The sequence below is a fragment of the Puma concolor genome, chromosome E2 (genome assembly GCF_028749965.1).
Source record: "Puma concolor isolate L17-30 chromosome E2, mPumCon1.1.hap2, whole genome shotgun sequence".
Lineage (NCBI taxonomy): Eukaryota > Metazoa > Chordata > Mammalia > Carnivora > Felidae > Puma > Puma concolor.
The window spans coordinates 45,340,681-45,355,412 of NC_141681.1; the positions used below are offsets into that span (position 1 = coordinate 45,340,681).

At 37.8% G+C, this 14,732-nt stretch overlaps 1 protein-coding gene across 1 annotated transcript in view; it reads right to left on the reverse strand.

The window, feature by feature from the left end:
* Positions 1–2,161: 2,161 nt before the first annotated feature.
* Positions 2,162–14,732, reverse strand: part of ZNF565 (zinc finger protein 565) — a 33,995-nt gene continuing 21,424 nt past the window's right edge. The window contains exons 7-8 of the mRNA XM_086691053.1: positions 14,565–14,660; positions 2,162–5,892 (exon numbers count right to left, since the gene is read on the reverse strand). Of these exons, the coding sequence (XP_086547179.1) occupies positions 4,622–5,892; positions 14,565–14,660 (1,367 nt within the window). The 3' untranslated portion in view covers positions 2,162–4,621. The remainder of the gene's footprint in view (positions 5,893–14,564; positions 14,661–14,732) is intronic.

Genomic DNA, 14,732 nt, shown 5'->3' on the forward strand with positions numbered 1-14,732 from the left:
CGTCTCAAAAATAGCTCTTTTAAGTAAGAAGAATATGGCTAGTCCATTATTAAATGAACAAAGGATATGAACATACAATTAATTTATTTAACAAATATTTATTGAGCAGCTACTATGTTTCAGGCACCATGCTAAAAGCAATACCAATGGTCAATAAATACATGAACAAATGGTCATCTGTCTTAATCATAGTGAAAGGAATACAAGTGAAAACCAAGGTAACTTCCATTTTTCACCCATCAAATGGTCTACACATTTAAAATAAAATGTTTTCTCCAGGATTAGATGAATGTGGTGTTTTGGGACCTCTGTTACTGTGGGCAGATGCATGGAGGCATAATTTTCTTGAAGGCACTTAAGCAATGTGTCTAAACCAGCTGTCAAAAAATGTCCAACCAGAGAATGAAGCACTCCTAGTCATTTGTGGCTTCTGTATACCACTTGGGAATGTACCAAAACCAAAACAAAACAAAACAAAATAACAACAACAACACAAAAATGACTCCTTGGAAAATGGCTACTTCAAGGTGGGAGGTAGGGTATGAACAAGGTGAGCCTGGAACATTTGTGGCAGACTGCAAGCAAGTGATCAAAGACTACTGCGGTCATATCAAAAGGACAGAGGAGCCAGGGGAAGGGGCTCCCACATTCCAAACATGGAACAATTTGAGTATCAATGAGAGTACGACCTAATTGTGTTTAAATATATTAAATATGCTACACACACAGACCTAACCTCATAGGTTATCATGGCAGAATGCTAGGGAACCAACTCATTATTTTGAAACCAGTAAAGAGAAAGAAGCGTTTATCTCGCCTTTACTTACAGTAATAGGGAAAACCACGTAGCAGTTAAAGGGGAGTTTTTCTTCATAAAAATATCCTGGCTAGGGGCGCCTGGGTGGCGCAGTCGGTTAAGCGTCCGACTTCAGCCAGGTCACGATCTCGCGGTCCGTGAGTTCGAGCCCCACGTCAGGCTCTGGGCTGATGGCTCGGAGCCTGGAGCCTGTTTCTGATTCTGTGTCTCCCTCTCTCTCTGCCCCTCCCCCGTTCATGCTCTGTCTTTCTCTGTCCCAAAAATAAATAAAAAACGTTGAAAAAAAAAAAATAAAAAAAAAAAATCCTGGCTAATAAAAGAAGAAATAGGATACCATTCTGTAATCCTTAGTGGATTAATAGATCAATTGAACAATGGTTGCTAACATCATAAAAAGACACCTCAATGTTGTGTCTCAATACTAACCACCTGTAAATAGTCTTAGCCAAACACAACAAAACACCTCTTCAATCTGATCATGCCTCTAGATACCAACTACCAATTTATAGGCAATACCAATAATAGAGGAGCATGTTAAACTACACCAGGGATTCAGTCAGCAAAAACTAGGCTCTGAGAAAATCTACAAGGCAAATGATCTAGTTTCTTCATAAAATAAATTACCAGGGGGGTAAAAAAGGATAAGGAAGAATGCACTGACAGAGACTTAAGAGATGTAACAACTGCAATTTGTAGACATAATTTGGATCTCAATTAACTTAAAAAATTTTTGTTTTTACATTTATTTATTTTCGAGAGACAGAGACAGAACGTGAGCAGGGGAGGGGTAGAGAGAAAAGGAGATGCAGAATCTGAAGCAGGCTCCAGGCTCTGAGCAAGCTGTCAGCACAGAACCTGACGTGGGGCTCAAACCCACGAACTGTGAGATCATGACCTGAGCTGAAGTTGAACACTTGACTGACTGAGCCACCTAGGTGCCCCTCAATTAACTTTAAAAAAAAATTGACATTTATGAAACAATTAGAAATGGGAACACTGACCATCATCGTATGTGTAATGACAGTATTGCCATTTTTTTTTAAGGAGTGAAAATCGTCTCTCAAGTTGTGATATACTGTAGATACATAATGAAATATTTATAGATTAAATGATGTTGCCAGGATTTACTTCAAAACTAACATGAGGGTGGAGGAGTGGGTGGAGATACAGACACAACAAGATGGGCCATGAGCTAATAATTACTGAAGCTGGTGATGGGGGCACTGGAGGTACACTATAAGATTTTGTGTAAACAGAGAGTTTTAAAAATGTATATACATTTTGATCTAGCACTTCCACTTTCAGGAATGTATCTTAAAGAGATATCACACATATAGAAAATAATTTATGTGCAAGGATATTTATTATACAATTGTTTGAAAGCAAAAGTAATGGAAAAAACTAAGTTGACAGGATAAATTATGAAACACATATACTATGCAGCTGTTAAGGAAGAATAAGGCAGCTATATATGTATCAATATGATCCAATTTCAAGGTGTATGGATAAGCAAAAATAACAAGTATAGAAGTTTGCTACCATTTATGTAAAAATCTTTTTTATAAAGAGTGTTATGTGTATGTCTACACTTAGGCAAACATAAAAATCAGGCAGTACACACAAGAACTTGACAGCAGTGATAGGTACATAGAGTAACAGCAGAGATGGAGTAGAGATTATATACCGAATTGTAACTTTAAGATATTTATCCTATGAGTGTGCTGTTACTATTCAAAGCGACACTTTTTAATGTCATAGCTTTGAACTCCTCCAAATGTACACTGTAATCATTAAACCACTTAAAGTAAAATGACATACAGAACACTACTTCCTAATCCTGTGTAGGCAGTGACACACGCAGAAAATACAAGTGCTTTAGTCAACAGTCTGGATGTCTGAGAAGATGGATGGCATCGGGACACAACAGGCCCTGTGCCCCAGCCACTGCCTGGACTGAAGGGATGTTTCCTTAAGATTCCCCAGATTCATTCACAGGCTCTGATCCGTGTATCACTAGGGTTGGATCAGGGCTCTCTCCCCTACTATTGTCATCTCCTGGAGTTATATCAAAATTCTGAAAACATAATTAATCCACAGGTGAAATTCTAGACATTCTATTTAAAATTAGCTTCTAACTTTAGCCCCATGTCAGGCTCTGTGCTGACAGCTCAGATCCTGGAGCCTGCTTCAGATTCTCCCTCTCTCTCTGTCCCTTCTCCACTCACACTCTTTCTCAAAAATAAACATTAAAAAAAAATTTTTTTTTTTAAATTAGCTTCTAACTTTGAAGAGATTGGATTCAATTAGCAGCAATTTTATTTATATTTATTTTCACAAATGATGATCATCTACAATTTGTTTCTTGGGAGCTTGGGAGCTATCCTTTTTTTTTTTTTTTTTATCATAGTTTTATTTAGCCTTGGAAATGAACTGGCAAGCTTCTCTCAGGGATTATCTATCTGTTCCTTGAAGTTTTAGTAGGCTAAACTGTTTTTAAAGGGAAGAGCTTTGATGTCTTCTTATGTCCTTCTACAATCATTCAGGTATTCCATGTCTTCTTAAACCAGTTTTGATACTTTTGTAAAAATCCATTCTCTTTAAATTTCCAAATACATTAAAGCCAGGCATAGTAGCTATTTAAAAGAAATACCCACCCCTTCCTTATTCATAAGGCTAAATGTTTTTCTTCTAGTTCAGAGTTGTCAGTCTTCCATCTTATTATATTGTTAAATAAACAACCTTCAGATTCAGCCTACTGTTGTTTTTTTACTTTTTATTTTTAATTATCATTCTTACTATTGATATGGGTTTATGTGGTAATTTCCCTCTAATTTTTAGAGTTGACCATTCATCCATTCAATAGGCTTAGTATGTGACAGGCAATGAGTAAGTGCTGGAGATCTACATTTGGAGAACAAAGCCCTTACCTTCAATCCTGGGGTGACAGGAACATAGCTTTGGCTGTACTTAACTGGTTTTGATGTATAGAATTTTTTGACTGCTCTTGAGTTATACTTGGAAGTGGCTTTAGATTTCTAAGTGGGTCGATTTCTTTTGGCTACTCTTCTGTTAATTTCTAATCTTGTGACTTCCTAGCTTTCAATATCATGAAGACCTTCTTATGCTAATTATACTTTACTACTGTTTTCCAGAATGAATTATTGTTAACAAGTGGTTATGAAGGCTTTTTGTTATTTGGCACATTCATAAGGCCCTTCTCTCACATGAACTCCTTAACAGTAATACTGTTATAAATTAACAACAATAACTAATATTTATTGAACTATATATAGGGTTTATAAAAAATATCTGATAGTCCTCAGGAGAACTCTATCAGGTAAGTATAATGATTACTGCTTAAAAATAAGTAAACTGAGAAACAGGAATATTGCATAATTTGTTCAATGCTATACAGTCGGTAACTGGTGGAACTTAGATAATACTAAATAATATGTATATCATGGTAAAAGGCACATTCAGAAAATACCTTAATAGGGTCATTTTCTCTTAGGAATTCTCAGAAGTTTAACACATTTTGTGTGGTAACAGAAAGGTTTTCTATAGTCACATTAATATTTTTTTCAGCATAAGTTTTCTGATGCTTAGTAAGCAGTGAGTGTGAGGCAAAAAGAATTCCTGCATTTATTGAATTTTCTTCTGGTAGGAATAATCCCATGTTCCATAATGGAAATGACAAGTGAAGGTTTTCTGACATTAATCACATTACATTACACATTACCTAATATTGAGTCAGGTGTGAAATCCATGTAAAGGCTTTCCTATACTCTTAACATTCAAGGCTTTCTAACCAGTATGGATCCTGTAGTGTTCGATGAGCTGCGAGCCAAGAATAAAGGCCTGCCCACATTCTCTACATTCATAAGGTTTGATACCAGGATGAATTCTCTGATGTTCAGTAAGTTGTGAACTACGAATAAAGGCCATTCCACATTCCCTACATTGATAGGGTTTCTCACAAGTATGAATTCGCTGATGATGAGTCAGTTGTGAAACACGGATAAAGGCTTTCCCACATTCCTTACATTCATACGGTTTGTCACCTGTATGAATTCTTTGATGTTGAATAAGGTATGAACTACGACTAAAGGCCTTCCCACAGTCCTTACATTCATAGGGTCTGTCACCAGTATGAACCCTCTGATGTCGTGTAAGCTGTGCATGTTGTCTAAAAGCCTTCCCACATTCCTTACATTCGTAGGGTTTCTCCCCAGAATGAATTCTTTGATGTCGAGTAACTTCTGAGCTATGAATAAAGCCCTTCCCACATTCCTTACACTCATAGGGTTTCTCACCGGTATGAATCCTCTGGTGGACAGTAAGCTGTGAATGCTGTCTGAAGGCTTTCCCACATTCTTTACACTGATAGGGTCTTGCACCCGTATGAATTCTCCGATGAACAGTAAGTTGTGAGCCACGAATAAAAGCCTTCCCACAGTCTTTACATACATAGGGTTTCTCACCCGTGTGAGTTCTTTGATGCAGAATAAGTTGTGAATGCTGTCTAAAGGTCTTTCCACATTCTTTACATTCATAGGGTTTGACACCAGTATGAAGTCTTTGATGTAGAATAAGTTCTGAAGTACGACCAAAGGCCTTCCCACATTCCTTACAATCATAAGGTTTCTCACCTGTATGAATTCTCTGATGTTGAACAAGGTGTGAGGCACGACTAAAGGCCTTCCCACATTCCTTACAGTCAAATGGTTTTTCACCAGTATGAGTTTTCTGATGCTGAATAAGGTGTGAGCCACGGCTAAATGCTTTCCCACACTCATTACATTCGATCAGTTTCTCACCAATCTCATTGTTCTGATGTAAAGTGAGGGATGTATGATGCTCAAAAGTGGGCATGTTTTCATATGTGATTTTTACTTGCTTGAAACAGCATTCCTGAGTTACTCGTTGTCTTTCAAATTGGCCTTTGCATTCCCAGTCATCTCCAAAACTGGAGCCCTCAAAATCACAGCATTTAAGGCTTTCCATGATCTCCCAATTGAATGACTCTACTTCAAAAATATCTTTTTGTGGAAATTTCTCACACCTGGACTCCAGCTCTGAAAAAGAAAAAAAGAAAGAAAGAAAAGAAAAGAAAAGAAAATACAAGCAAGCTTCATTAAGAGAAACAAAAAATTTTATAGCTGACTAGAGAGACAAAATGAAAATAACCTTAAAAAGTGAATGGCTTATGTAAGTCTCAAATATTGCTGTGCAATTTCTAAAGAGTACATGAAAGCACAAATATGATGAGGTGCCAGAAGGGAGCAAAAGAAATTAAGCTGGGTGTTCTTAATTTTTATATAGGTCTCTCTTCCACATCTTGCACCTGCCTTCATAATACTTTTATCAGTTGTAATTAGATTTTCATTTACTTATTCATCTGTTGATCTTTTTATTTTGTTCCCCCTAAATATCCCCAAAGGTAAAAATACAGCCTTTCTCACTAGCTTTTGTAACCAAACCCTAGTATATAATAAACTTTTAATAATGGGTTGTTTGATGAACAAATACTGCATTCTAGAGACGGATAAGTAGAACACAATAGAAAGCCAGAAAGAGACTGGAGTTTATCTGGAAATTGAATTTATTATAAAGGTGGTATTTCAAAGGGGAAAAGGATAATTTTTGTAATAAATAAAGTTTGGACAACAGGATACTCATTTGGAAAAAGATAAAAGTGTATCTATCACCAAAAACCATAAAATACCTAAGAATAAACCTAACCAAAGAGGTGAAAAATCTATACACTGAAAACTATAGAAAGCTTATGAAAGAAATTGAAGAAGACACACACAAAAAAAGGAAAAACATTCCATGCTCATGGGTGGGAAGAACAAATATTGTTAAAATGCCAATACAAAGCAAACTACATATCCAATGCAATTCCTGTAAAAATAACACCAGCATTCTTCACAGAGCTAGAACAGAAATCCTAAAATTTGCATGGAATCAGAAAATACCCTGAATAGCCAAAGCGATCCTGAAAAAGAAAACCAAATCCGGAGGCATCACAATCCTGGACTTCAAGCTGTATTACAAAGCTTGACAAGTACCATCAAGTACCATCAAGACAGTATGGTACTGGCACAAGAACAGACACATAGACCAATGAAGTACATAGATCTCTACAGAACAGGGAACCCAGAAATGGACCCACAAACATTTGGCCAACTAATCTTTGACAAAGCAGGGAAGAATATCCAATGGAAAAGAGACACTCTCTTCAGCAAATGGCGTTGGGAAAACTGGAGAGCAACATGCAGAAGAATGAACAAGGGCCACTTTCTTACACCATACACAAAAATAAACCCAAAATGGAGGAAAGACCTAAACATAAGACAGGAAGCCATCAAAATCCTAGAGGAGAAAACAGGCAACAACCTGTTTGACCTCAGCCACAGCAACTTCTTATGTGACATGTCTACAGAGACAAGGGAAATGAAAGCAAAAATGCTGTTGGGGCCTCATCAAGACAAAAAGCTTCTGCACAGTGAAGGAAACAATCAGCAAAACTAAAAGGCAAGCAATGGAATGGGAGAAGATATTTGCAAATGACATATCAAATAAAGGGTTATTATCCAAAATCTATAAAGAACTTATCAAACTCAACACCCAAAAAACAAATAATCCAGTAAAGAAATAGGCAAAAGACATGAATAGACACTTTTCCAAAGAAGACATCCAGAGGGCTAATAGACACATTAAAAGATGCTCAACATCACTCATCATCAGGGAAATACAAATCAAAACCACAATTAGATATCACCTCACACCTGTCAGAATGGCCAAAATTAACAACTCAGGCAACAACAGATGTTGGTGAGGATACAGAGAAAAAGGAACACTTTTGCACTGCTGGTGGGGATGCAAACTGGTGCAGCCACTTTGGAAAACAGTATGGAGGTTCCTCAAAAAATTAAAAATAGAACTACCCTATGACCCAGCAATTACACTACTAGGTGCTTATCCAAAGGATACAGGAGTGCTGTTCCAAAGGGGCACATGCACCATCGACAATAGCCAAAGTATGGAAAGAACCCAAATGTCCACTGACTGATGAATGGATAAAGAAGATGTGGTGTGTATACACAATGGAATATTACTTGGCAATCAAAAAAAATCTTGCCATTTGCAACAATGTGGATGGAGCTAGAGTGTATTTAAAAAAAATTTTTTTTTAACATTTATTTATTATTGAGAAACAGAGAGAGACAGAGCATGAGTATGGGAGGGGCAGAGAGAAGGGGAGACAGAATCTGAAGCAGGCTCCAAGCTCTGAGCTGTCAGCACAGAGCCTGACGCGGAGCTTGAACTTGCGAACTGCGAGATCATGACCTGAGCTGAAGTCAGATACTTAACTGACTGAGCCACCCAGGTGCCCTAGAGTATATTATGTTAAGCAAAATAAGTCAGTTAGAGAAAGACAAATATCATATGATTTCACTCATATGTGGAATTTAAGATATAAAACAGATGAACATAAAGGAAGGGAAGCAAAAATAATATAAAAACAGGAGAGAGACAAACCATAAGAGACAAATGCAGAGAACAAACTGAGGGTTGCTAGAGGGGTTTTGCGTGGGGGGATGGGCTAAATGAGCTAAGGAGGACGTTTGTTAGGATGAGAACTGGGTGTTATACGTAAGTGATGAATCACTAAATTCTATTCCTTTAAAAAAAATTTTTTTTTTAACGTTTATTTATTTTTGAGACAGAGGGAGAGCATGAACAGGGGAGGGTCAGAGAGAGGGAGACACAGAATCCGAAACAGGCTCCAGGCTCTGAGCTGTCAGCACAGAGCCCGACGTGGGGCTCGAACTCATGGACCGCGAGATCATGACCTGAGCCGAAGTCGGCCGCTTAACCAACTGAGCCACCTAGGCGCCCCACTAAATTCTATTCCTGAAATCATTATTACACTATATGTCAACTTGGATGTAAATTAAAAAAAATAAAAATAAATAAATTAGATACAAATTTGTCATAAAAAAAAAATGTATCCATATGTTATGCCACCATATACCAGAACAAACTCCAAGTAGAGTTTTAATATTAAAAGAAAATGGAAACCATACTAATACTAGGAGGAAACAAAGTAGATACTTTATAACCTAGGTATGGGGAAACCTAACAATGAAACAATGACTCAAATTCCAAAAGGAACCAAAGCGAAGACTAGTAAATTCCATATATAAAGGTGAAAAACAAAAGAAAACAAAACTTGCACATGAACAAAAAACACCAAAAGTAAAATCAAAAGACAAGTGACAGGAAAATACTTAAAACTTAAAAAAATTTTTTTTTAAATGTTTATTTATTTTTGAGAGATAGAGTGAAGTAGAGGAGGGGCAGAGGGAGAGGGAGACACAGAATCTGAAGCAGGCTCTAGGCTCTGAGCTGTCAGCACAGAGCCCAACATGGGGCTCGAACCCATGAACCATGAGATCATGACCTGAGCCAAAGTTGGACGCTCAACCAACTGAGCTATCCAGGTACCCCCTTAAACTTATATAGCAGGTAATGGGATAATCTTTATGATTTATGAAAAGTTCTTTAAAAATTGAGAAAATATTCTCAAAAAAGTTAATCATACAATTATCATCTGATCCAACAATCCCACTCTTAGGTATATACCCAAAAGAAGTGAAAACAGGCACTTAAATACTTGTATATCCATGGTCACAGGAACATTATTCACAATAGCCAAAAGGTGGAAAGAACCCAAGCATCCATCAACAGACAAACGGATAAACAGAATGTGGTATATACACACAATGGAAAACACTCAGCTTTTCTAAAAATTCTGGTAAGTGCTACAACATGGATGAACCTTGAAAACATTATGCTACATGAAATACAGGAGATACCTAGAATAGTCACATTTATAAAGACAGGAAGTAGAACAGAGGTAACTAGGGGCTGGGAGAAAGGGAAAACAGACAGTCATTGTTTCATGGATAGAGTTTTTATTTGGGATAATGAGTAAGTTCTGGGGTAGTGGTGATGGGTGCCCAACACTGGGAATGTAATTAATGCTACTGGATTGTATACTTAAAAATGGCTAGGGAAGCCTGGGTGGCTCAGTTGGTTAAGCATCTGACTCTTTGATTTCGTCTCAGGTCATGATCTCATGGTTTGTGGGTTCAAGCCTCATATTGGGCTCTGTGCTGTCAGCATGGAGCCTGCTTGGGATTCTCTCTCTCCCCCCTCTCTTTGCCCCTCCCCTGCTTGCGCATGTGCATGCTCTCTCCGTCTCTCTCTCAAAATAAATAAATAGGGGTGCCTGGGTGCCTCAGCTGGTTAAACATCTGACTTCGGCTCAGGTCATGATCTCACGGTTCATGGGTTTGAGCCCCGAATCAGGCTCTGTGCTGACAGCTCAGAGCCTCGAGCCTGCTGTGGATTCTTGGTCTCCCTCTCTCTCTGCTCCCACCAGCTTCTCCCTCTCCCTCTCTCTCTCAAAAATAAAAAATAAAACATTAAAAAAATAATAATAAATTTATGAAATATAAGAACAACAATAGTATGAAACTAGAATTCCAGATCATTAAAACAAAATCAGAATGGGGTGAGGGTGAGGATGAATCTAGGCAAGGGCCAACAAACTCTTTCTGGAAAGGACCAGATAGTAAATGTTTTAGGCTTTGTGGACCACATAAGGTGTCTGTAGCATATGCAGGCATGCATGTGGGTGTGTGTCCGTTTGTCTGTCTATCTATCTTTAAGACCTATCTATCTATCTATCTATCTATCTATCTATCTATCTATCCATCTATCTATCTATCTACCTTTAAGCCCTTTCAAAATGTAGAAACTATTCTTAGTTTGTAGGTGGTACAAGAAGTGGCCACGGGCTGGATCTGACCCACTGATTGTAGTTTGCCAAACCCTGTAAGGCACAGGGAAGTAAAATATGGTAAAAGTCTTACTTTGCTCAGAAAAAGACATTCAGAGATGCTATTTCATACCATTCTCCAATAAAAGAAACCAGGGCTTCTTTGAGGAATGGCTGGGGCAGGAAAAATACAAGACAAACCTGAAACATGCTGTGGTAAAATAAGGAAGTCCTCAAAACAGAACGAGGACATGTCAAGAGAACCCAGGAACAACCTGAAGGTGTTCCCAATGGCCAAAGCTTGAATAATTTGAACAACAAAATAAATAATGTATTTATTTTGTTCAATTGTACTGGGCTACAACCCATAGAATATAATAAATACCCATGAGCCCATATTAATAAAAATAAATCACTGAATAAATAAATGAATGGGAGAGGGGGAAGGGACAGCTTTTTCTTATAGGAGAATTCCAATTAATAAATTTAGAAGGAATAAGGTACAAAGAAAATCAACACGAGGCAACACTATTGTAATAACTGCTACAGAGAAGATCCACCAATGGATGCTAAAATCAGTAGGCAAAATGTATATTCTCAAAGTATCTCCCCCCCAAGATAATTACCAATTACAGATGGAAAAATAGTAACTTTATAGGGACAAACACGAGAGACACTACCTTAACCAAGTGATCAAGTTTAACACCACCAGTATTAAACCATGTTAACACCAAGTACTCTCCACAATAGTACTCATCAAAAGTATCAAGGTCATGAAAGACTGAAGAACTATCACAGATTAGAAGATGCTAAGGAGACACAATAACTAAATGTAACAGGGGATCTGGGACTGGATCCTAAGACAGAAAGAGAACATTAGGGGAAAATCTGACAAAATTCTAATAACATCTATATTGGTTAATACTACTGTACCAATGGTAATTTCCTAGTTTTGATAACTGTACTATGGTTATGTAAAATGTTAACATTAGTGGAAGCTGGGGGAAAGGCATATGGGAATTCTAACAATTTTGCTAGTTTTCTATAAGCCTAAAAATTATTCAAAATACAAAAGTTAAAAACTTTACTAAAAAGAAAAAAATTCTATGTCAGTCTTGAGGTAGGTAAAGAAACACAGTTTTAAGTACATTTTAAATTTATTATTTATTTATTTATTTATTTAGTGAGCGCTCATACATGCAAGTGGGGCAGGGGCAGAGAGAGAGGGAGAGAAAGAACCCCAAGCAGGCTCTACACACAGCAAGGAGCCCTAAGCAGGGCTCAATCTCACTACTGGGATGTCACGGCCTGAGACAATATCAAGAGTCAGATGCTTAACCTACTGAACCACCAAGGTACCCCAATTTTTAAAAGTCATATTAAAGACTATTCTTTCAAAGCAATAGGAAGTACAACTTTAAAATCATTTGAGGGTAGAAAGAGGGATAATCAAAGGTGAGCAGAATGGAAATAGCCAGAAATAGAAGTGAAGAACAGAACATATGAAATAAAATGACAGGAATAAGAATAGACACATTAGTCATTACAATAATGAGAATAGATTGAATCCCCTTATTAAAGTGAAAGAATCTTGGATTGATTCAAAGAAGAAACTCTAACAGAATCTTGAGTACATGGACACACTTCAAGTGGCTGTGACTTTTTAAAAAAAGGATACACAAAGATATGTCATAATTTTTAGACCAAAAAAAGAGGGCATTTGATGGAATATCAGAAAAAATATAATTCAAGTTTTACAAAAATGTAAAATACAATAACATTACATATAATACAAGAAACAGTTCTTAGAACTTCATAGCACCAGTACAGAGAAAGTTAAAAGGACATGCAGATTTGAGCGCCTAAGTGGCTCAGTTGGTTAAGTGTCTGACTTCGGCTCAGGTCATTATCTCAGTTTGTGGGTTCAAGCCCTGCATTAGGCTCTCTGCTGTCAGCACAGAGCCCTCTTTGAATCCTCTTCACCCTCCCTTTGTGCCCTTCCCCAGCATAAATAAACATTAAAAAAAAAAAAAAGGACATGCAGATTCTAAATCATATAATCAAAACGATGAGAGATAAACAGAGAGGCAAGTTTCCTTTCCAAGTAACACTAGTTTTAAATATATGTAGGGGTGCCTGGGTGGCTAAGTTGGTGAAGTGTCTGACTTCGGCTCAGTTCACAACCTTGCAGCTCGTGAGTTCGAGTCCTGCGTCGGGCTCTGTGCTGACAGCTCAGAGCCTGGAGCCTGCTTCCAATTCTGTGTCTCCCTCTCTCACTACCCCTCCCCCACTCTCTTACTCTCTTTCAAAAATAAATAAACATTAAAAATTAAAAAAATAAATATATGTAGAGAACATTTTCCAAAATTGGAACAACTTGACCTAGTGATGACATTGGAAGAGAAAAGTCAGTGGTAGGATTTCTTCTTTGGAAAATTCCTGCTAACACATTAATTCCATTCTCATTTAAAATATCCTACTGGCTGGTTCAGTCAGTATAGCATGGGAATCTTGATCTCAGGGTTGTGATTCCAGCCCTATGTTGAGGGTAGAGATTACTTAAAAATTAAATCTTTAAAATGAAACAAACAAATATATAAAATATCCTATGAGAAAGAAGGTAAAGACCTTTTTTTTTGTTTTGTTTTGAGGGAGAGTATGAACACAAGTGAGGAGGGGCAGAAAGACAGGGAGAGAGAAAAAATCTGTGCTGTCACAACAAAGCCTGATGTGGGGCTCGATCCCACAAACTGTGAGATCATGACCAGAGTTGAGATCAAGAGTCAGACACTTAACCCACTGAACCACCCAGTCTCCCCAAAGACATTTTCATATGGTCAAAAACAGAATTTATTGAACAGACCTACACAAAAGGAAATTTTTAGGTGTTCTTTAGATAGAGAAAAAAATAATCCCAATGAAAATAAATAAATAACTACAACAACAGAGGAGTTGGCGGGGGGGGGGGGGGGGTAACTGATAAGTATTCAAAGATACCAGTATTGCCCAGCAAGTGCCAGTTAATAATACTTGATAACTTTTATTTAATGGTCACTACTGCCTGGCATTGTTCTGGGCATTTCACATTATTAACTCCTATAACAACCATAATAATTACATGAAGGGGGCTCTATTTTTATCTCATTTGCAAAGGAGAAAACTGAAGCACAGAGATTTTAAGCAATTTACCTAAACTCACAGATTCAGTAATTGGCAGAGCTAAGATTTGAACTCAATCTGATTTCCAAGTCAGTCCCTTAGCCATTACATGACCTTATCTTTCAAACATTTAGAGAATAAATGAATTGCTGAATTGGGTAAAATGAGCTGTTTTAAGAAAATAAGTATTTAAAAAATTTTTTTAATGTTATTTTTGAAAGAAAGAGAATGAGAGTGGGGGAGGGGCAGAGAGAGAAGGAGACACAGAATCCGAAGCAGGTTCCAGGCTCTGAGCTGTCAGCACAGAGCCCAACCCTGAGCTCGAAACCACAAACTGGGAGATCATGACCTGAGCTGAAGTTGGACGCTTAGCCGACTGAGCCACCCAGGCGCCCCGAAAGTATTTTTTAAGGGATGAAGATGCTTGCAGGAAAAAGAATCCAAAGTACAGGTAAAAGTGGAGCAAAAGGGGAAAAAGGGAGCATGTTCTTTGTGAAGTGGGAGGAAAATATGCAAGAAGAAAGGATAATGGGGGTAAGGGCAAGGTTCCCTTGGGAGCTGAGGCTGACACAATCTCTGCTCTTTGTGTCTTCATGTCTCAGGCTGTTCTACAGTTTTCAGTACACCTTGGAGGGGAGCCTCTCAGTAATGACTTAAGTTACTGCTGTCAGTTGACTCACCTACTGGCTATTATCATTCCCAATGACCTCCCCCACTAGATCACCCCTCACTCACCTGGACACCATGGTCCTGTCATATCATTTGCAATCATCCAGGGTTCTCTCCCTTGCTCCAGTAAGGAAATGAGGTCAGGCTTAGAAATGGAAAGTCCTGTTAATAGGAAAAGAAATGGAGCATAATTGTCCTGTTCCAAAATTCAAACACAGTCCCTTGGTCACCAAG